Source organism: Corvus hawaiiensis, chromosome 4 (genome assembly GCF_020740725.1).
Source record: "Corvus hawaiiensis isolate bCorHaw1 chromosome 4, bCorHaw1.pri.cur, whole genome shotgun sequence".
Classification (NCBI taxonomy): Eukaryota; Metazoa; Chordata; class Aves; order Passeriformes; family Corvidae; genus Corvus; species Corvus hawaiiensis.
In genome coordinates, this window is record NC_063216.1 from 6,045,012 (window position 1) to 6,066,534 (window position 21,523).

Sequence of the window (21,523 nt, forward strand, 5' to 3'; positions counted from 1 at the left end):
TGCAGGACACTGTACAGGATGACAGCCTGAGAAGCAAAGATAAAATCAGCCCCTCCTTTCCTGTCACATAAAAAATTTCTTGCTGTTTCACATGCTTTTCCTCACATGCCTCATAGAATTTATTTATTTATTTATTTTGTGGACATGCAAGTTATGTGCTGTGGCATGGCAAGAAGGTGAGGAATTTTTTGTTTTGTTTTAGTTTGAGGAAGAAGTGGGTGGGAGGGAGCATGTGGGAGCTCCAGTGACTTGAAGCTCAAAGAGAATGCATTAATTAACCCAGGGGGATTGCTGGGATGCAGGAGTGAGGAACTGCAGCTTTAAACCCAGTGATCTTTATCCATTGCTGGGTTTGGGTCACAGACCTTGGATAAGAGGCGGGGGAAGAAGGGTGAGCAGGAGGGTGGGCACAATGGGAACCAGATGTTTCAGGCTGGCGGGGGTTGGCCTCTCTGTTATTGTGTGACAAGCCACCGATCTGCCCTGCACCCGCAGCCTTCAAAAGTATGTCATTCTTCTCTGGAGTTCTTCTGTCCCCTGCTCAGGGAGGGGGAGAAGAAAGTGGGGAGAGGCTTACACATGCATGCATACACACACATGCAGACATGCACACATACATGGTGCACACATGCCCGCACAGACAGCCCTGGCTCTGCTTTTTTCCTTTGGTCTACCTTGTCGAATGGCCCTGGAAGACTAAACAGGTGTTATCTACTTTTGATTTCAGTGCATTTAAATTAATCCTGTCAGCTCAGCTGTTAAAACAACTGTCATCTCCAGCTGTTAGTAATTTTCGACTGGGCACTTTTACGGGTTGCCAAGTTCTGAGCCTGCATTGTGAATCCCTCGCTCCCTTTCTCTCAAAGCGCTATAGTAACAATTTGTATTTTTTTTAAAGGGGACTTGCACTGCACTGTTTTTACAGCAAACCCTGTTTATTATATATTGAAATAATATCATCACAAAACCCAACATCATCATGCCAGACTTTGGAATAAAGAGCTAAACCATGTGTGGAGTGTGGTGCATATCAATCTTCTGTGGGTTTGTTGCAGCCTCTCTGTGCATTTTAAATTTGAATGAGAGATGAATCAACCTGAGGGTTTGGGAGGGAGGAAGAGGAGGGGCTCTAAATTTTTATTGCCAAAAATAAAGCTTTCATTTTAGAAGCACTGGCCTCTCTTTTCCCTTTTGTCTTAATGTATATTTAATTTTCATAACTAAATTAACATGAGGTACCTTGAACTAAAAACATTTTAAATACCTTTCAGTTGTTAGATTAATGACATACATACGGTAGCCTTAAGAGTTGTAGAGGAAAAAAATCATACATTTGATCCATGTTATTGATTTCAGTAAGACACTCTCTAATGTGACTTATTCCTATGTGGTCAGGATCTATAGTTCATTACCAGTGCTTCAGAGTCAGGGAGCACTTGTGGATTACATAGACCTGAATCCTGGCAAGGAAGGCTTTCTGTGCCTTTAAGGTTTCCACTCATTGCAGTTGTCTGGCCACATTTTCAACTGGTACAAAACTAAGGCTGCTCCCTGGACTTACATCGCAAGCTGTCCTTAAAACACTGAAAAGGATTGTTCAGGCATTTTTTTGCCCATTCCTAAGAAAATTATATACTTAAGAAGTGACTGTAATTAATCTTTTTCTCAGCAGACCATGTAGCCAAATAAACGGGAATCTTTAAAAAAAAGCCCATGCTTTATATAGACTCCTACATAAATAAGAGCAGTGTTTCTATATCTTGTAGTAAAATAAAGACTTTGTATTTAAAACCTCATTTATTATGGTTTTCCTTTTCTTTTAGTTTTGAATTTCTTCAAGAAAATTCTGTTAAAATAGGAAAACTCCCCAAATATTACCAGAATAATTATTTTCCTTTCACTTTTTATTCTTATGCATAGACAAAGAATTTTATTTAAGAACAAAAAGAAAAAAACAACAAACAAGACAAAACCAAAAAACTTTAGCAATAATATGAAAAATAAAAAGAAAAAGATTCTGAAGTACCATCTAATTCAGCAGGGCAGGTGCTGTTCTAATTTCCACCTTAAAATGTATCTCTGCTTTTTGGCATGTTCTGTAACACAGAATTGCAGGTATCTGAGCAACATCTCAAATTCCAGCGCAGTTATGGCTGTTTCTGAAGGCCCCACATTAATATCTTCTCAGATAAGAGAAATAACTGGATTCATACGCACCAGTCTTTGGGTGTGCAATCATTATCTTTCTTCTCGTACAGTGCTGCCATTTAAGTAGAACATGAAGCAACTTCCTCAGATTTCCCATTTCATAGTAAACAACTGTAGAATTTTTCAGCTAAACGTGAAATGTTTAGTATCCCTCTTAGTATTAAAATCCGGAATGCCAGCTATGAAGTGCACAGTGCAGATATGTAGGACCAAATTACAGATGTACTTACATCATACAATTGCTATTGCTACTACTATTAGCAAGAGCTGTGGTTGCTTGTCTTGAATTCTGCAGATTACATGGATAAATACTGGAGTTACAGTGGTACACCAGACCTTTTTCTATATAGTTTAACATTTCCTTAATGCAAGAATTTTATCAATAATATATTAATTTAAAATCCTGGTTTCACAGAAGCTGCTATTGGGCAGGAGTGTTGTTAGAGCAAAGCAAGTACTTCTTGTAAAAAATACTGGTATTTTGAAAAACAAACTGAAACGACTGAAGTTTCAAATAAAGAAAAGATAGACTATGATGGACTTCTCCCCAGAATACAAGCATTTTGTTTTAGGGAAACTAAGGAGTTCAGGCCCTGATGCAGTTTCATTTATAGCATATGTAACACATCATTGTTTAAATCTGCATCAAGCCCTGCTGGAAGATGCATTGCCAAGTGTTCCTGCTTACAAGGATTTATCAATATAGGTTTAGTTTCTGCTTTGCAAGAAGCCCCCGTTGTTTGAAAAGCAACTGAATTGTGAAGCCAGACATACTCATGGTCTCTGAGGTGAACTGCTGCTTCCTTACCGCTTTCACCTCCGTATCTCAGCCCCACCACCAGCCTCAGGTTGACATTGGACTCATGGCTTCTGCAACAAGCTGTTACCATCTCTGCAGTGCAAAATACTGTTAAAGGTACAGCATTTTCTAAGATTAGATGGTGGTTAACTTAATGCTGCAAAGTCTAATTTACACGTATTTTCCTTGTCATCTTTTCTCTTTTGCACATTTCTTTCCTTGCAGACACATAGCTTCAATCTCCTCTGGCATGGCACCATTGTAAAAGTCAGGTAGTTCCAGTGACATCAGTGAAATTACCTATGTGTAAAATTAAAGTGTGTGAGACTGAACCAGATCCCAGTATCTTCAACATCCAAAATGTGTGTCTGCTTTACTTGCTCAAATTAAACGGTACTTCCAAACCCTTGAGGGTTTTGTGCAACTAGGAAGATTCCATTAATCTTATCTGTATGCAGTAAAACCTTGTCAATTCACACTAATGATTCTGGGAGTTAACAGGTAAGCACATTTTTCAGCTGGCTTTCCTGTGGGTGAGGGATTGAACCTAAACTCTTGACCCTACACATCTAAATTTAGGGGTATTCAAAATCTGAATTTTGCAACTCAAGTCAATATTTAAATTTCTGTGATTTTGCATGTCACAGTTTTGGCCAACTGATTTGTGTTTGACAATCCAAAGGTGTGGGAGATATCTACATAAGACATAATCTCTTAGAAGATAGGCAGATCACACATCCAAAGGGTGGAGGCTCTGGAATGCTCTGGCCTGGCTGAGGGGGAGTCTGCTGGCACACAGATATTCATGCTGCTGAATTCAGAAAACCTGTTCCCATCCTTGGGGACCAAGGAAGCCTTTCCATGGCCCAGAACCCAAGGGACCTGTGATGCAGGAGCATTTGTTCATCCCTTTGTTTCTTTCCTATGCAGTTGGACTAAGTAGGAGAAGATTTACCTGAAGTCTGGCATTTGAGAGGAGAGGGAAGATTGCTCCATTGCTTTTCACCATTGACTGAAAAAATATGTAACACGAGGAAAAAAGGCCTCATTTTATTTATTCCTCTTCTGTTTAAGTTTTCCTCTTTCAGTTCCATATCTTATTTTCCCTTTCTTCCAGTCTTTCCACTTGTATTCTTGAAGGAGCTCATTAGCATCTATTAACTAGATTTGATGAGCATGAACAAGCATCTCCAAGGCAAGCAAGGAAAGCAACAGAAATAGCAAAAATGATAGTGAAGATTTGCTATCAACAGGACATGACTATGTAAAGTGCATCGCAATGTCAATACAGTGGAGAATATTGATAGGCTTTTAATTAAGCAGTGATTTCCATTAGATGAGATATTAAATGCAGTTCTTGACTGTTCTTACAGATCTCTAACCCCAATATACAATAAGCTGTGCTTCTGAAGTTCCTATGTTCCTAAAGCCAGGAGAGCAAATTTAAAATTATCAGTATACTGCCATGACCCACTGTGTGGTTGTTCTTATTTTGGTGAAACAGTGGCGTTTTCAGTTTCGCTTGTTGTCTAGGAGTGACCATAAGTTGAGCTGAAAAAATCCTCATTTTCATTCAAGGCTATAATGGTAAAGGTATTGCTCAAGTTGATAAAACTTTCCCAAGTAAGCAAGCAAGAAATTCTCTGTCCTGCTAACTATTGCCAACAATCTTTGATAGATACACCTCAGAGCAACTGCATGTTTTCCATTGTAACAACTTTTTGGTTGGATTTGCTTCCAACATGAGAAAAGAGGACGTTTTTCATTTTCCATAATAAAGCAGTTTTGGTATCTTTGAACAAAACTTTCCTTATATGCTGCTGATGAGTGTTCTGGACAATGCAGTTTAGTATTTCTGTCCTCTCCAGGTGGACTGCTTGTCTGTGGTCATGTGTGTGGATTTTTCTGATCCCATCTCTGTCAGGGAAGATGACATCTTTCAGCACTTTCAGAAAAACACAGGAGATAAGCACATTTACGTGGCACTGGTGGATATCCCAAACAAAGTCAACAGAGTTAAGATTAGGACTGTGTATTTTTCTGCGTGCCTACACATGTGCATGTATTTATGTTCCTCTGAGAACCTGATGTAAACAGATGCCTATTTCTGCTTTTCTGTGGAGGACAGGAAAGACCAAGCCCGACATTTACATAATTTTCTAAAAAATTTCTTACGTTACAAACTTATTGAGGCAGAGATGATGCTTACTTTGTGTTTTCTTTACCAGTAACTATAATGTTAGTATTATAAAAAAAATACCTTACGTCACATAATGTGCACCGGTAATGTTTCTCTATGATTTCCTTCAAAATTTTGCTTTAAAATTTTCAAAATTGTAACATTTTCTGAACAGTTGATGTGACAAAGAAGTACTGGAATTTTACCTTGAATATTGTCTTTTTAAGTGGATTTTATTTTCAAGTTATGAAGGAGCCACAAAATACATAATTGTAAGTGACTTTTCTCCCAGTCCATTTCTTTCCACTTTTTGCCACAGCCAAAAACTTAGGACTTATCCATAAGATATTTTTCAATAAGAGAAATGCTTATAACATTTCACCTCAAGATACTTAGAGCTGACAGTTTTATGCTAAGATAGAGGAGTAAGTACAGCTTTTTCCCTGGTGAGAATAATCACTTTAAAACAAGTTCAGTGTATAATTACTGCATTTTTTTCAGTTTCAGAGTATGGTTATGAGGAAGTTACCACGAGCTAAGCTAAAAATAAAAATTTGCAACTTGTCATCTATTTCTGATTCTTCCCTGCACAATTTGTCTGTACCTGTTGTAAACTGCTGCAGTGTTGTCTCCTCTCAGGAATCACAAGTTAGGCTCTGGATAAGCAGAGTGTACAAGCAGTCACTGGTGAGTGGCCGTGTTCTGAAAGGTCATATTGCAAACTGTCTTCTGAGAAGATGTTCAGGTGTTTTTCTTTTGGACAACATCCGTGGCTGCTTTAGGGGTATTTCCATTTGTGGTTGCTGTGGTCAAGCTGTTATCCTAGCAAATCAACCACAGGAACCTTTTAGAATTAATGCTGCTCTTCTTTAATACACTCTTTTCAGTTCATTTTTTTTCCTGCTAGAGAACCAGTTGATTAGTTTAGTTCTATTGTATAAAATATTTCCTTTCATTGGTACGTTTAACAATTGTCATATCTTTGGTTTCAAGGGAATATGTTGAACATTCCGAGAGCATTTTGGTATTCTTACAGCTATAGGGAGTATGGCTAGAACACAGTTTTAGGAGGCTTAGTTAGTTGCCCTGGTAAGAGATCTGCAGCAGTGTTCTTGAGTCTCAGTAAAAGGAAGGCTCATGCAAACAAGACAGTTTATGTGAAACTGTGAAATACAAACAGTAAAATGTAGGAATTTTGCTTAGATCCTTTTCCCATAAATATATAACAGTTTGAAAACTGTCTAGTCAGAGCCCTCTCACTGCTTTTTTGGACTTAGCTAAAAGAAATTTAATGGTAAATAAAAAAGTTAATCATAAGCCTCTTTGTAGATCTAAGCTTCTTCCTGTAGAACTGCCCCTGCCCTGTTCTTCTCTCTTTCTCCCTGCTTCCATTGAATACGTTGAATCGAAGTGTTGGCAATGATTTCTGTGTTTTAGGAGAAGCCATTAAACGCTTTCCATGAAGCATAAAAATCTGTATGGCAAGATGAAGATACTTCATGGAAAAAATTCTGACATTTTGTTCCATATTTCTCTCCCATATTTTGAGAAGGATACTTATACTTCTAGGTATCTAACTTAGGTGGGCTAATTCACATTCCGACAACACCTGCCGGGCTTCATGAAGTCCATGTGAAGTTTAGCCCTTAACCACCCAGCTTAAAATTCCTTGATACCAGCTGGGATGCACAAAAGAGTCTGAAGTAAGCAGCCTAAACACAATTCTCCCATTCAGTCTACCATTATGAATCGTAACTGTAATTCTAAACTTCAAATTGTCCCTGCATGTGCACTGAAAATGCAGATTTTGCCAGGCAGACCAGATAATCTTGGCCAAGAGAAAATGAAAGATCTTGAAGTATTCTCAGTTTGATGCGTCATGCCATGGCATTTCATTGTGACACAATGAGACAATACTGTGACGCAGGCACTTTGACTTTTAAGTTTCACCTGCTGGGCAAACTCACCATGGTGCAGCTTCCCCTCCCACATCCCACGGTGGTTGCAGGACACAGCCATCCAAACTCCTTAAAGCCAAAGACTGTGCTGGCAGAGCTCCAGGAACCAGAGCACTGCTGCTGGTGCCCACATCTCCAGCCTGCACAGGGAGCGCTGGAGCATCTCACTCCTGGCTTGAGTTCCTGGGCTTTCTTCTGCCAACCCTACCTTTCCATGGAGATTGTGATGGGAAGTTAATATTTGAGGGACATGTTGAGACTGTGTGATAGAGAAATATTACTTCAGAATCCAAATGTTTTCTTTGATTTCAGTGTGTGAATGCGAACGTTATAGTCATTTGTCTTCTGTAATAGGTAATTTCACATAATTTGTTGACTACTCAGAGTGTTAAAAGAACTAAGAAAGATTAAATAAACCTGTCCATGAGTTACCAGAGGGCACAGGAAATTGGTTGGATTGACATTCTGTGGATCCTCTAATTTTTTTAGGAGCACAATGAATACTTCAGGAGAGATTTGTGTGTTTTGTTTTGGGAGTTTTTTGTATTTTTCATGCAGTCGTTGGTGACAAAGTAACAGACAAACCCTAGGCTGACTGTATTGCATGGAATGACGGTATCATGCTGCCTTGTCGCATTAAATAAATAAACAAGTAAAACCAGTCCAGCCTATTTGGCACACTTGTTGGCAAACTCAGTAAAAAAAGGGAAGAAAATGATCTGGAGATGCTGTGGTGTGTCCTCCCTTTAGTTGCTCTCCTTCAAAGATGCTTGCTGCCTGACATTACACTGGTGTTAGGTTGTTTTTTCTGCATGAATAAAATGAAGAGTTTAATTCTTTTAACACTTTCAAGAACCCAGCGAAACCAAAATCTATGTTGGTGATCATATTTAGTAGTTGTCTAAGCCTAATGAAGTCAATGGATGTCAATGACCTTTGGATCAGAAGCCCAGATGGTCTGCTGCTGGAATTCTCTTGTGTTGCATGCAATGTCATTGAAGCTGTTAAACTTTTTCCCCTCTTTGGAAGTGTCTTCTCTGTGTCAGGGGTAGAGCCTTCAGCCAGTGCATGACTCATAGAATGATTGTATTAAACTTGTGTAAAGCCTGCTATGGAAAAGCTCTTGTGAGGTGACCTGGACAGACTTCAGGGGTGGTGCTAAGACATAATACTCATTCTTAAAAATAATTCTATGCATAAATTTTCAAATCTGATCCAGTAGAGTTCTGAGGAAATTTCTGGACAACTGCACTCTGGAAAAATACATAAATGCAAATAATGTGGGAGGCAAGACCTTGAGCAGGAAAGCTTTGAATGGAATAGCAGTGTGTAATTTCAGTTGTAAACAACATGGGCTAATTTTGCCTTGACAAAATTCAGCCAAAATAAGTTGTAGTTAAAAGGATTTGGTGTGCCATTCAGAACAGATAGCTAACAGTTTGAAGGTTTACAAGGTTTCTTTTAATGTGGTTATGCTCAGACTGTATATCAGACAGCTTCAGGCTATTAAATTACACTCTCCTTGCTAGCACTCACTTCTCAGCTTTTAGAATATTTTCCTTTCTGTTTGTGTATTAGTTAAACACTATCTCTGCAATTCAGAAGCCAACATGAACCTTCTTCCAGAATGATTTCAGGAGATTTTTTTTTCCTGAGCATTTTTGTTCTGTTTGGTCTCTACTTGTGTAGTGCAGGAAGTCCCAATAGTGTGGATGTTGAATTTCACATGCAGATCTGATCCACTTCATTCTGCCTGTAATGGAAACAGTGGTGACCCCCAGGCTGAATGGCCTCCTTTTCCAGTTCTGGGAAAGAAAACTGGTCAGCGCTGGTTTCCTGTAAGACTGTTCTCTCCTTTGAAGACCAAATCACCAGGACAGCTTCTAAAGCCCCACATTCCCCTGGCACTGCTGTGCAGATGTGTGCCTGTGGTGGGACTATGTTGACACGGTGCTTCTGCCTGCAGGCACAGAAAGCCTCACCATCAGTTTGCAGCAGAGTAACATTTCCACCTGAAAGCACAAAGGATATAATGCAAATAACTTGTTTTCACCCTCAGAGAAAAGAAACTAAAGAAAAAACCACTCATATGAACCACCTAGAACCTCATAGGTAAGAAAAACGTGTAAGGCGATGTTGGTAAAGTTTTTTGAAAGGAGGTAATGATTCAGAAGTCTGTGTCCAGTTTTCAGATGAGGCTAATGGGCATATTGAAGCGATTTCAACTTTCAGTGTGACTCAGGACCAGGAGTATTTACTTTACCTTAAAATTGGACTTGGTTTCCCACATTATTTAAATATTCTTAAGTTACATTCTAATAGTTCTTTAGTATTTCTTTCAAGCAAAATGCAACTTTGTCTTTAGCTTACATTAGAAAAAGAAACAAAACTAATATTGTTAAATGTCTATTAAAAAAACCCCTGTTTTAAATCAGCACCATTCTAGAAATGTGGTTCTGTCACTTCATTGTTTAGCCAGTAATAGGATATTACAGTAACCCTGTGGGGTGCAAACTCAGCCTGGGATCCCGTGTGCCAGGTCTTGTATTGACAAACTGTAAAGGCATTTCTTGCCTCAGAGGCCAGAGACTAAAAGAAGTCCAGTGTAGATGAGAGGTGGGGGACAGGACAGTGTGGGGACCTGAGTTTGGATCACCTCAAGCTCATTCCTGTATTTTGGCCAGCACAGGGTATTTCCAGATAGGGATTTGAGCCTCGCAGCTTGGGCTCACACCTAATTAAGTCTGAATGTGGCAGAGTGAATTAGTGTGTGGGTGTACATTGTCACGTGTGCACCAGGGGCACCGCTCTGTGCTACGCTAATTAACCAAGTTTTGCGAGAGGTGACAAAAAACAACTCTGGTATTTTTGTCTCTGGTGCACTTGGAATTTAAGTGAGAAGAGTAAGACAGTAATGCACTTTGAATAATTTAATACTTGACTTGCTTGTAGTTGTGGGTCACATTTGTCTTACTAAATCCTTTTGTCTGTGGTGTTTGGTTGATGAAAGGAATTGAACTGTGGCATTGTGGGTAGAAATAGCACATATCAATTCTGCTCTTCTTTACTCTGCTAGTCCCATTTGGAGTCAACAGAAGGAAGTATTTAACAAAAAAAAGCATAATTTACCCAATTCCTGACATGATGGGCTGGAAAACTTGTCCATATAATTCCTCTCTCTTTTGAATTCTCTTTCTGTTAACTAAAATTTAGCTTTTTAAAGAGAGTTTATTTAAATCCCCCAAATCCTTCTTCACAAATATACAACAGCTTTAGGAGAGGTTCTTCTTAAAATACTAGAATGGTGCTTTTCACAGCACCTTTGTAACAACCAGATTAGGTCAGTGTTATTGGTTTAAAAAAAAAAGACAATAATAGTGTAGTATAAAATTCACTTAAAATGTACTCAGGCCATGCTTTACAAAGGTGGATTTAGGGCCATATTTTAAATTTAGCACATCCTAAATGACTTTATGAATTCGGGCTACATAATACTCAGCAATAAGAAGAGTGGTGGTAGCTATTTTCACATGGTGTAGAGAATGCTGAAGAATTAAAAACTGAACTGTCTTACTGAAATAGGCAGTATGCGTATTTCAGCGGCTACACTAAAAGACAGACTTTGTTGGATTTATTTTAATTTTGACAACAATAGATTTGACATATTCAAGTTGGTTATCTTTTACCTGCTGGCTTTTGCCTCTGGTAATAGCTAATAACTGGAGATGAGCAGAGAGATCTATCAAAGAAGAAGACTGTAGGGGAAAAGAAGATTAAATAAATGCTTAATGGACCTACGTAGACATATATGCACTGGTTTGTGTTAATGGGAGGAAATCCAAGCTGTTCTTTGAAAGGAATCACTCTATGTCTAAAACATCACTCCATCACTTCTAGCATAGCCCACGTGCCCCCAGATATTACCCTTGCGCTTAAAAGTTCCTAGATCCTTTGGGCAGCCTTGCAGCTTCAATATTTTACTTTGTAGTGTCTCGTAAGTAGAAGCTGGGTCCTTCCTGGACAAGGAAGTGAAAAGCTAGAGTTGAAATCCATACAGGAAATCAAAAGCTGCACCCAAGATGGAGGCACTCGGTACAAATGTTGCCATTTGTGTTTATAAAACAGATGAAGGCCTATGTGTCAAGTTTAAATTTGCAAACTTCTGGTGGTTTGTGTGTAAACACCAAAGTAACATTAACATTGCTTTAAACATGGTTTTGTTTGCTTTAATATCCTATAAATTTTAGTCTGACATTAAATGTGTCATTGAGTGTGATGAAGCTGGAGGGTAATATCTCACTCAAGTGCCATTTTTGTCATCGTTCAAAACTATGGTAATGCATTTGATGATTCTTATCTGTTCCTCAGTGTCTGTGGTTATCTTTCTTATTTTCATTCTCATGCATATCTGAGATATGTAGTCTGGATCTGGAAGATTTGATTTGCTGCATAAGTTGAAAGACCAGAAAAACTGATCCTCTTTTTTTATTTTATTTTCCTGCAATCTTGTAGACCTTGAAATTGAAGCTGGCACATATGTAAATATGATCTTCTTCCTTGGAACTTTTGAAAGTTGATTTTCTCCACAGGTAAATTAGTCTGTGATTCTAACAGTGACTGTGGCAAAATCAACACAGTGGGGTATGGATTTAAGGATTCTTCAAAGTTCTGCATTAATAATTCCACTCTGCTCCTGTGCATGTATCTATCACTTAGCTAATTGTACTTATGGAACTGATAAAGAGCAAGCTTTGCTTGCTAGGAGGGAGTCTGACAGAGGATTCAATGTTTGGGTGGAAACTGAATGAACACTTAACTCAGTCCTGATACTAGTTTAATTGATCACCTGCCTGTCTATCTCTAGGAGTTTTTTACTCTGTTACGAAGTCAGGTAGAATAATTCCACAAAGCCACAAAAAAATATTTTCAGTCACAACTTTTTTTTTTCCTGAAATGTTTCCTTGTTCAAAGTAAGGAGCAGTACTGCCCTGCTTGATTTGCGAAGTCATTTTAAGAATAGAAAGTTTTTTCCATATACATACACACAGACATAGTGACGCACTTTAAAGTCTCAGTGTATGAAAACATCTATGGAAAACATGTTTCTTTTACAAAAAAAGCCCCAACATTTTCCCCTCTTGTTGACATGGAATGATTATTACTGAAGTGCAAGGGCAGGATGTGTCATAGTTGTTAAACCCTTCATATTGGAACAGAAGTACATGTTAGCTTTATCTATCATACTTACACTTCCCTTATTCTTGGTGGTAAATATTATTAATCTATTGGAAGTGTGTGTGCACACTTTTGGACATAATTTTGGACAGAATAACAGCATGAACCTTTTTGAAAGTTAATAAAGTTAGGAGTGAATGATAAAAAGCTTCTGCATTAGGCTGTGCATTGCTTATGTGCTACTTCTGTTCTAACAGCACAGCCACATGTCACAGTAAAGCCGAACATTTAACATTTCCTGTGTGAAAATTTATTTCTGTCCCTCAGGTATCTCCACATGCATGTTAGAGTTGAGCCGTGCTATGCAATCACAGGTTGGTCAGCAGACATTTGGTCTAATTAACTTCAAATTCTGATGTGCATATATCCTGTCAGGTTAGGTCAAGGCTTAAGGTAGCACTGGAGCCAAACTCTGTAGTTCTCTGTATTAACTGATTGTATTTCTCCCTTTCATTCTACTCTGGAGCAGGCTGACTTTCTCTCCAGATGTTTCAAGGATAGGGAAAATACTGTTTCTTTTGAGAATGCACATCAGCTGAGTCTAAGACTGTTAAGACCTGAGTCAGGTTGGATCACTGAATAAAGAAAGAAGTCTCAGTGTAACATTTGCTGGGCATATTTCTGCTTGGTTGCAGTGGAGTTACGGAAAAATACTAAAGAAATAGGGACTTTTCATAAAAACCCAGTGACCATCTTTCTTCCATCCCCAGTTCACTGCTCCTTAGTTCTGCTGCTCCTTCATCCTCATGTGCAGAACATTTTACTGCTTGACTCACCTCCCCACAACAAATTCCTCATACCTGTCTTTTTCCCCAGTAGCAGCTTTGGCCTGACAGCCTGGTGTGTTTCTTTTGGAGCTTGTACCTTGTGTTTTAGGATTTGGAATGCATCTTCATTTCTTTTGGGAAAGCATCCAGCCTTTTCTTTGTGTTACCACAGTTAGAAATAGTAGGAAAACCAAACGCTTAACACTGTTGCCCATACTTTGTGAGACAGCTGTGCACCAGATCCAAAGTTCTCAGAACAGGACAGAGGCTAGAAACCTTTTCCTGTGATAACATGTATGATAGTAATTGGTAGTGATTTCTATTTTGTTTTGATTTTTAGTTGAAATACACTGTTCATGAAAGTGCTTTTTATAGCTTAGTAGACAAATGGCAGTGGATGGCTTTTTTCTGAAATAGTTTATTGCTTATCAGAATCTTCCCTCTCTTTATGAATAACTTTCAATTGCTATGTTAGCTTTTTTCAAATGTTCCTATGTAAGGGATAATAACCTGATGGCCTGGAAAGCCCCACAAATTGCAGTAGCACTACGTCATGTTTGTATGTGGTTATGAAGAGAAAAAAAATCAACGATTTCTAAGATTTACTCCGTGTGCTTCTGAAGGGCTTTTACAAGTCCTAGGGATTAATAACAATACAGAATATTACAATATGTATTGCAAATATTAAAGTATGTCACAGCTGTCTGCAGTCTTCTAACTTCCTCTGAAGACAATACTGAAAGAGGTCTGTACTCACTTAATCTTCACTTGACAAAATTTGGCATTCTCAAGCAGTGTAGCTGTCTTTTACAGAACAGTTGAAGGAAGTTAGACACTCAAAACCAATGCTAATTTTGCTTAGAAATGGCAGCTTAAACTGTCAGATAGCAAGAAAGTAATGTTGCCCTTGTTACTCCTGTGTTTTTGTTTTTTTCTCTAGCTCAGAGGCTAAGCATTTCAGTGTGGACAGTCAAAGTTTGAGAAGTTAAAAGCAATCAAAAACAGAAGGACAGAAGGGGAATTTTAGGCAGTCCAATTAGTATGAATTATTTTCAGCATCTTGTGTGGCATAAATTAAGTTTTTCCTTTGTTGGCACTTGTGAAAAAATAACAGCTATTGATTAGGCCTGTCGAGCCCTCCTGGCCTGACAAGATATTTTACTGTAGTGTTGTGGGCACAAGCTAGAAATGATGCTGAGAGAGTGAGATCCTCTACAATCATCTTCTCTCATTGTTATTTTTAGTGGGCTTTTTTTTAGATGTACTGTATACAGTAGAACCTTATTAAAGGCTCACTTAAGATCCTCAGATAATCACCCTCACCAAGCTGCTTCTGAGAAGTTTTCAGCAAACCATTTTTAAATGGAGCAATATATTGATTTCTGAGGAGGGGGCAAGTGGGAGGTTGCTAATCTGGGCACTTGGGTCAAAGCTAGTGTTCGTGTCCCCGATTCCTTATTTTAGTGGGAGTGGGCTGCAAGTGTAGGCGCATCTCTGTCACTGATTAGAACTTGGTTGTTAGATTTTGGTGCTGGCAGTCTGAAAAACTGTGAATGTTGTCTCTTAAATGTAGAACAGATGTAGATTTTTACTCTGATGAAATGAAATGAGGGACCAACACTGACAGTGGTATGAAGAAGAATTTCAGAGGTGACAGTGAGAAGATACAGTGTTTTGTTTTCATTTTCAGATCTGAGCTGAGCAATAAATACTCTAATGTTTGCAAAGATCCTATATTTTGGGGCTGAATATAAGCATCTTAGAGTGAGATGGGCAAGTCTAAAGACCTCATGTTGTCAGGTGAAACAGGTGGGAGAGAGAAAGTTTTGAACCATTTGGTTTCCTGAATTCTTTGTCCCTTTTAGTTCAGTATCAAAATCCGTAATAAGAGGAAATGCTGTTGCTTTGCATTGCGAGTATCTTTCTACCAGCATAGTCCACATTTAAATCTAGCAGCAGCCTTTGACACTTGAGCAGCAAACAGTGTTAAACCATCAGTAATCCCTATACAAGGTGGATGGTATTGCTTTTGGGTGCTTCTCTATTTTCTTTTCTAAATAATCCCAGATAGTTGTGGTCATATATTCCTTTGGCAGGAGGTAGCTTGAGTTTCCTTACTGTTATTTATTCAAAACTCCTGGAAAGCCATTTGGAGATAGTATATGATAAAGACCACAGTATGCAGTCTGAGATTATCGACGTATTGGTGGATGGTAGAATTAATTACATTTTTCTTGTTTTTCTTCATTGGGGTTCAAGCTATTGTCAGGAATGATGACTTGTGTCAGAGAGAGTTTGAGTTCCAGTGCGAGGATGTCCAGCTCTGGCTGCCAGGACATCTTTGTCTGTGGTCAAGGAATGTATGGAGTTAAGAATAAACCCCCAAAATCAGCTCTGATGAGAGAGTAGTAGAGGAAAGGATTTAGGTTTGGTGAATCACAGAATGGTTTGGGTTGGAAGGCACCTTAAAGATCATCTCATTCCAACCTCCCTGGCATGGACAGGGACACTTCCAGGGACTGGGCATCTGCAGCTTCTCTGGGCAACCTGTGCCAGTGCCTCACTACACTCACAGTCACTCTCACATTCCTCACTGAGGAGTGAAGGATGGTTCCCATCCCCCTTCCTCATTCATGATGGTCTTTTTCTCGTCTTTGCCAAGAAGTTCATGCTTGAGATGTCTCTGGTCCGTTGTCTCTTTCTGGAGTTTCAGATGGCTTTAGTTAAAAATTTCCTTTGCTTTTTTGGCTGAAGATTGCAGCCTTGCCTTTTGTATCTGGACCCTAGATCTGTAATCCTTGTCACTGTGATATGTGACTGAGATTACTACAACACATTGTGCAGGGGGATGAGGTTTTATACTCTGCAAAGATAATCACTCCTGCTGAATGCCTTTCAGGTTTCTTATGGATGCCATTAGCCATTGGGGGACACACTGGACCTCCTTTTGACGCCTCCATTTGACACCATTGGCTTCTCATTGCCTTTGCCACATGGAGAGTGTATTGTGGCCTGTTTGGGCAGAGCTCTGTGGGCAGGAGTCAGGATATGTCGTGACAGTCGCAGTGAGTTGCAGGGAAGAGTTGTGGGAAGCTATGAAGAGGAGAGAGTCCTTGGGGAGAGTGCCTGGAGCTGGGTCTGTCCCTGCCAGAGTGTTTGGGGACCAGGGGGACATGTCCTGGGCCACCCTCTCCTAAAGCATCCAGGATTCTCCCTTTGGGCTGCTGTTGCCACCTGCTTTTGGGAAGAATTTATTCACAGACAGGATTGTTAAGCATTGGAACAGGCTGCCCAGGGAGCTGGTGGAGTCACCCTCCCTGGAGATGTTCAGGAAACGACTGGACATGAGGCTGAGTGCTGTGGTCTAGTTGACAAGGTGGTGGTTGGTTAAAAGTTGGACTTGATCTTGAAGTCTTTTCCAGCCTGAATGACTCTGTGTGTGACCTTGGCTCTGCCACTGGGCCCTCTTGGTTGACTTTGAGCCAGACATTTATTTTTCTGCCTTTTTTTTCCCACTTGGGAATAATGATGCCTTTTCAACTGAAGCTGGAAAATTATACAACTGTTAAGATGTACAAAATCACCATGAGATTCAAAGGAATTGTCTTGGACCTGCCAGGAGGAAATTTTGTCATGTGCCACTCTACAGCTCCAGCTTCCCTAAGGTTGCTGGTTATTCAGAGTATGGTGCCTAATCATTAAGTTTTCATATCTGGAGAATGATTGGAACATATGAGTTTGCTTCATAGGTTTTGAGAGGTATAGTAAGATTCTGAGCCGGAATCCTAGAAGTTACCTAGTGCAACGGTTAAAATATATTTATCACTAACTCACTTGGTTAAATTGCTATTGCTATTCCATATAAGACTTGTGTCCTTTGTGTCCTCACAACTACTTCCTCAAAATACTGTATCCATAACTCTCCTGCTGGTATTTTTTTGGTAGGGCTCCTTTATTCCTCTCCCCTGTTGATTTTCAAACTCAAAGGACTAGATTTAAATAAAAGGGCATGTCTTTGACTTTAATAAGCTTTTAATAAAATCTGAAAAAAATGCCACCAACACCCCTACAAGAGCAGTTTTTATGAGGGTTTGCCTTCCTGCTCTAACCCCTCAAGACCCCATATTCTCTGAGAACTGCTACCCTGCACACCTGGCCATAATTAAGTGGTCTTTGTTTTTCTTTCAGTCTTAGACTTGTTTTACAAAACATGGTGTAATGTAGTATTGGGGAGAGCTTATAAAAGTATTAACTTAAAGTAAAACCTGACTGCCTGGTAAATGTGCCACCCAGTAAGAGACTTACTTATTTCAAGGCAAGCTTTAAAATGTTGACTGTTTTGAAGCTTTGGCTATTTCCCTTTACAGTAGGATCATTAATTTTCTTTTCCTTTTTTTTCTTTTATTTTCTGTTATGTTACCCATCCTGATTTTTTGTTTAATGGAAAGTTACAAGTAGATGAGGTTTTTCACATACTCCTGGAAACCTAGCCATTTCAGGTTGAACAGGAGATAAACTGGTTAATAAGAACAGATACCCCAAATTAAAACACTTCAGTGGCATTGAACTGAAAAGAAAAACATGAAAGAGAAAAAGAAGGAAATGCAATACGGACATCATGCGTGATCTTGCCCTCCTTTCAGGTAGGAACAAGCACAGCAGCTTTTAACAATCAGCCCTTGTGTGTTTGTGTGTTTTCCTTCCCTCCATGTTGTTTCACAGTTATCTGTTAGTAACAGCAGTATTATTACACACAGATTAAAAGACAGGCAGCTTTTAGGCTCCTTGACAGTTGGCCAGAGCAGAGATTAGAGATAAAAGTTAATCCCATGAGGTAATAGCAAAAAAAGAGTACAAAGACAAGAGATGAGCCGATAATGGTTTGTTTAGGTAAGAAGGCTTCCCTTGCCTTGGTGATTGGCTCTTGCTCCGTGGTGCTTTGAGTGATAGCTTCCCAAATCCTTTCGAAGGTTTATAACAGTTAGCAGTGGGCTGGGGAGAGAGTTAGGGGAAAAATATGGGAGCCAGCAGTGGTAAAACATAATGAAATCATCCCCGCCATAAATGGAAGGTGCCGGACCATGGGGGAGATGAGAGATGTTTTCTTCCACAGCTGCAGAGCTATTAGTCAGTTAACACTTGGACAGAGGGAGGCTGAAACAGTCTCTAAGTCGGGGTTTAAAATATCAAAGGAACTTACATTTATGTTTCTCGTAAAGTGGAAAATAATTTGAAAATGTAGCAACATGAATATGACTTCAGGGTGGTTAAAATGTTAATAGCATGATATATTTTAAGTTAAAATTCTCTTAAGTTTCATTGCACCTATTCCATGCTCAGAGAGAAAAGTTTGCAAAGGTTTTGAAGATTTCATATATTTTTAGGAATACTCTTAAATCCATATGACATCACAAATGGAATTCAAATAAATCCATCCCTTTCTAGTCAAGTTATGAAGGGGTATTCAGCAGAAGATTAGGAACATGAAACAAGTGAATCTTTACTTCTGCACAGCCCTATCATTTTGCAGCTAACACAGATAAATACGTGTTTGAAATAGAATCTATCTACCAACCACTGTCAATCCAGCACTTCGCTGCAGTCACAAAATTGAAGAGGTGGAAACTCATATCTTTGTTTTTTTAAAGAAATATTGATGAAAGCAGTAGCATCCTGATTCTTGAGTACAGTAATAATATGATTCTGAAATAATCAATTAGTAAGCTAGGATTACTGTACCTGCCTTAAAGCTGACTATTGCTAACACTAGGCTAAGAAGTGAACTGTAATAGAAATAAAAGCGTGCTGTATTATGGCATCTAGCCACTAGAATTGATGGAAGAAAAAATATGCCCTCACATTTCCTTCTTTGTCCTTCTCTTTTGATGAGGGCAAGGAAATAGCCTGAATACCAAAAGATACAATTATAAATAAGGATAATTCCGGAGTGACCATAAGAATGAGTTCCATGAGATGTAATTTGTTCTACACTCTGAATGTCTTCAGTTCCCCTAAGAATCTATTTCAAGGAGTCAGTGAATCAAACTCTGCTTTATTCTTCTTTTCTGTCAAGAATTTAACAGCTAGATATTAATTATTATTTCAATTTTTATTTCACTATTTATTTCACTTAATATTCACAGAATATTAATGAAGATTATTTTTGTGCTCACAGTAAGGAAGTCTTGGAAGGAAAAGAGAAGATTGGAAACTAACCAGTCAGATTTTGTCCTCAAACTTAGAAGGAAGTAAAATTATTACTTTTATGATTTTTTTAATATCATAACAAAACACTTTGATCACTCACTGGAGTGTTTGCCAGTCTTTCAGGCTCTGTGGACTGTGGGACAGACGGGGCTTGTCACATTTGTAGATTAGCGTTCAAATTCATGAATTCTGAATTATGCTTATTCATTTTTCAAGAGAGCTTGAGGTCTGAAACAGAAATATTAGTTAGCAATCTGTAAGTACTGTACTATGTCTTCTTTCTAGGTTATGCATAACCAAAGCGTTTTCAAAAAGCCACCAAAAAGTGGTATGAAAACACCACAAATCAGTAATATGATGTTTTTGCTTGAGAGGTGCAGCATCTTTCAGGGAATATCAGTTTCTTCCAAATACAGTAGCACAGACTGTTTTAGGTACACTACAGGGCTCTAGGCTATCATCTTCTGATGTATGATACCCCAATACTGTTAAAGTAACACTCAGATGTCACAGGGATAGGATATCCTCCTACAGAAGAGTGCATCTGTCTGGGTATTTCTTGTGTGGTGACCAGAGCTGCAGACATTTGCAAGATGCTAATTTGTGAATCAGAAGGGGTGATAGGAAGGAATTTTCCCTTGCAGAATTTCCTGACAGAAAAAAAGAACGCTTTTATACCTATATTTTCAAGTTAGGCCTTTCTTCATTGCGTTTATCCAAAATATCATGCAGTTTTGCATCCTTCTCTGCCTGAAAGTCTGTAAACTTGCCAAGGTATGTCATGTCCTGTTTTTTTGTTTTGGTTTTGGCCATAGAAATTCCAGCCCCATTTTCTCCTTTTTTTGCTTGAATGAGCAGGAAAAAGAAGTCAGAGTTTGGAGAATGTCCTTTTCCAAAGGAGCTCAGACAAGTTGTTCTGCCTTAAACAATTTTGAAGCTACTTGCTTCAGGCTTGATTAGATTAGTACCAAGTCAGGTCATCAAGTTTTAAGAAGTCGTAAGAAACTGTGGTAACAAAATTTAGTGTCATTTTTTTTTCTTTAGAACAATTAGACAAGAGAATGAAACAGAAGCCTCTCCACTTGCCAAAAGAATTATTACATTCCTCTCTTCTGTTCAGAGGTAATTCCCATTTTTGGATAACAACTTGCCATAGCATTCATAAGCATTGCTAATATAATTTGTTTCTAGTAGAATTTCATGGTGCACAAAGCTTGCAAATAATTGGTTTAGGAGTAAATTGAGGGGAGGGTTTTTCTCCAGTCTTTTTATCACTTGCTGCTACCATGTGTCATTCAGAGTCCAACTCAATCAAGAGTCTATTACTGATAGCTGAACAGTGTGGTGCCTACAGATCTTTTATGATGCAAAAGTGGGCAGTTGCATTGTGAATGTTTCAAAAGGCATTACATTAAAAAAAAGAACAAAAAAAAGGACTTCACATACAGGCCCTTAGATAGGAAAGTGATTAATTGGAAATAGATTTTTGCTATAATTCTGTTGTTTGGAATCCTAAATTGAGTAATGGGGCTTCTTGAAGAATTTGATTTTTTTTATTGAGAGTCGAAGTTATGTGAATTTTGGGTGTCTCTCCATTTAGTATGTCAGGACTGCTGTGCTCCTCTAACACTGCATCTCTATGCTTCACATATCCCTAACTTGTCCCAAGCTGAAGAGTGAGCAAATAAGATCGTTTAGGGTCCCTGTAGCACAGTTTGGTACCATTACATGAAGTGGTCTGTGTGAGTATTAAGGGTTCGTGTAAGAAGCCTGAGCACTCCTCAGAAGGGAAATAGATATTACCCAAAACGTGTGTGAAGGTTCTTTTAAAAAGTAAACCAAAATATTTTCTGAAAGTCTTACCCCAGTGAATAACTTTGTCTTGAGTGAGTGGGAGTAGTGTACAGTTCACATGAACAGTGTGTTTCATGTTCCTTTGCAGGGGGGTATATTGGGAAAAAATGTTCTCTTTTCCATTATTGCAGTCAAACTTCACGTACTGATGATGAGTTGATAAAACCCCTCAGCTTAGATGATTTTCAAATACCTGTTTGCACTTTCTTGACTGATAATCAGTAAATAAACAATTAGATTCTACAAAAGTAGTCTTTATAAAAACATTTTTTCTGTGGCCATGGCTTTCATGGTCAGACAGCAAAAAGATGAAGTC

The 21,523-nt window shown here is 38.8% G+C and overlaps 1 protein-coding gene across 20 annotated transcripts in view; it reads left to right on the forward strand.

Annotated features, from left to right (window-relative positions):
- The window catches only part of SOX5 (SRY-box transcription factor 5), a 609,605-nt gene that overhangs the window by 412,950 nt on the left and 175,132 nt on the right, over nucleotides 1-21,523 (forward strand). For 15 of the 20 annotated variants that reach the window (XM_048300783.1, XM_048300780.1, XM_048300784.1 and 12 more), the window contains one exon: nucleotides 20,398-20,475. The exons of the other annotated variants lie outside the window; for them this stretch is intronic. In XM_048300783.1, coding sequence (XP_048156740.1) covers nucleotides 20,398-20,475 — 78 coding nt within the window. The remainder of the gene's footprint in view (nucleotides 1-20,397; nucleotides 20,476-21,523) is intronic. 20 annotated transcript variants of the gene reach the window in all.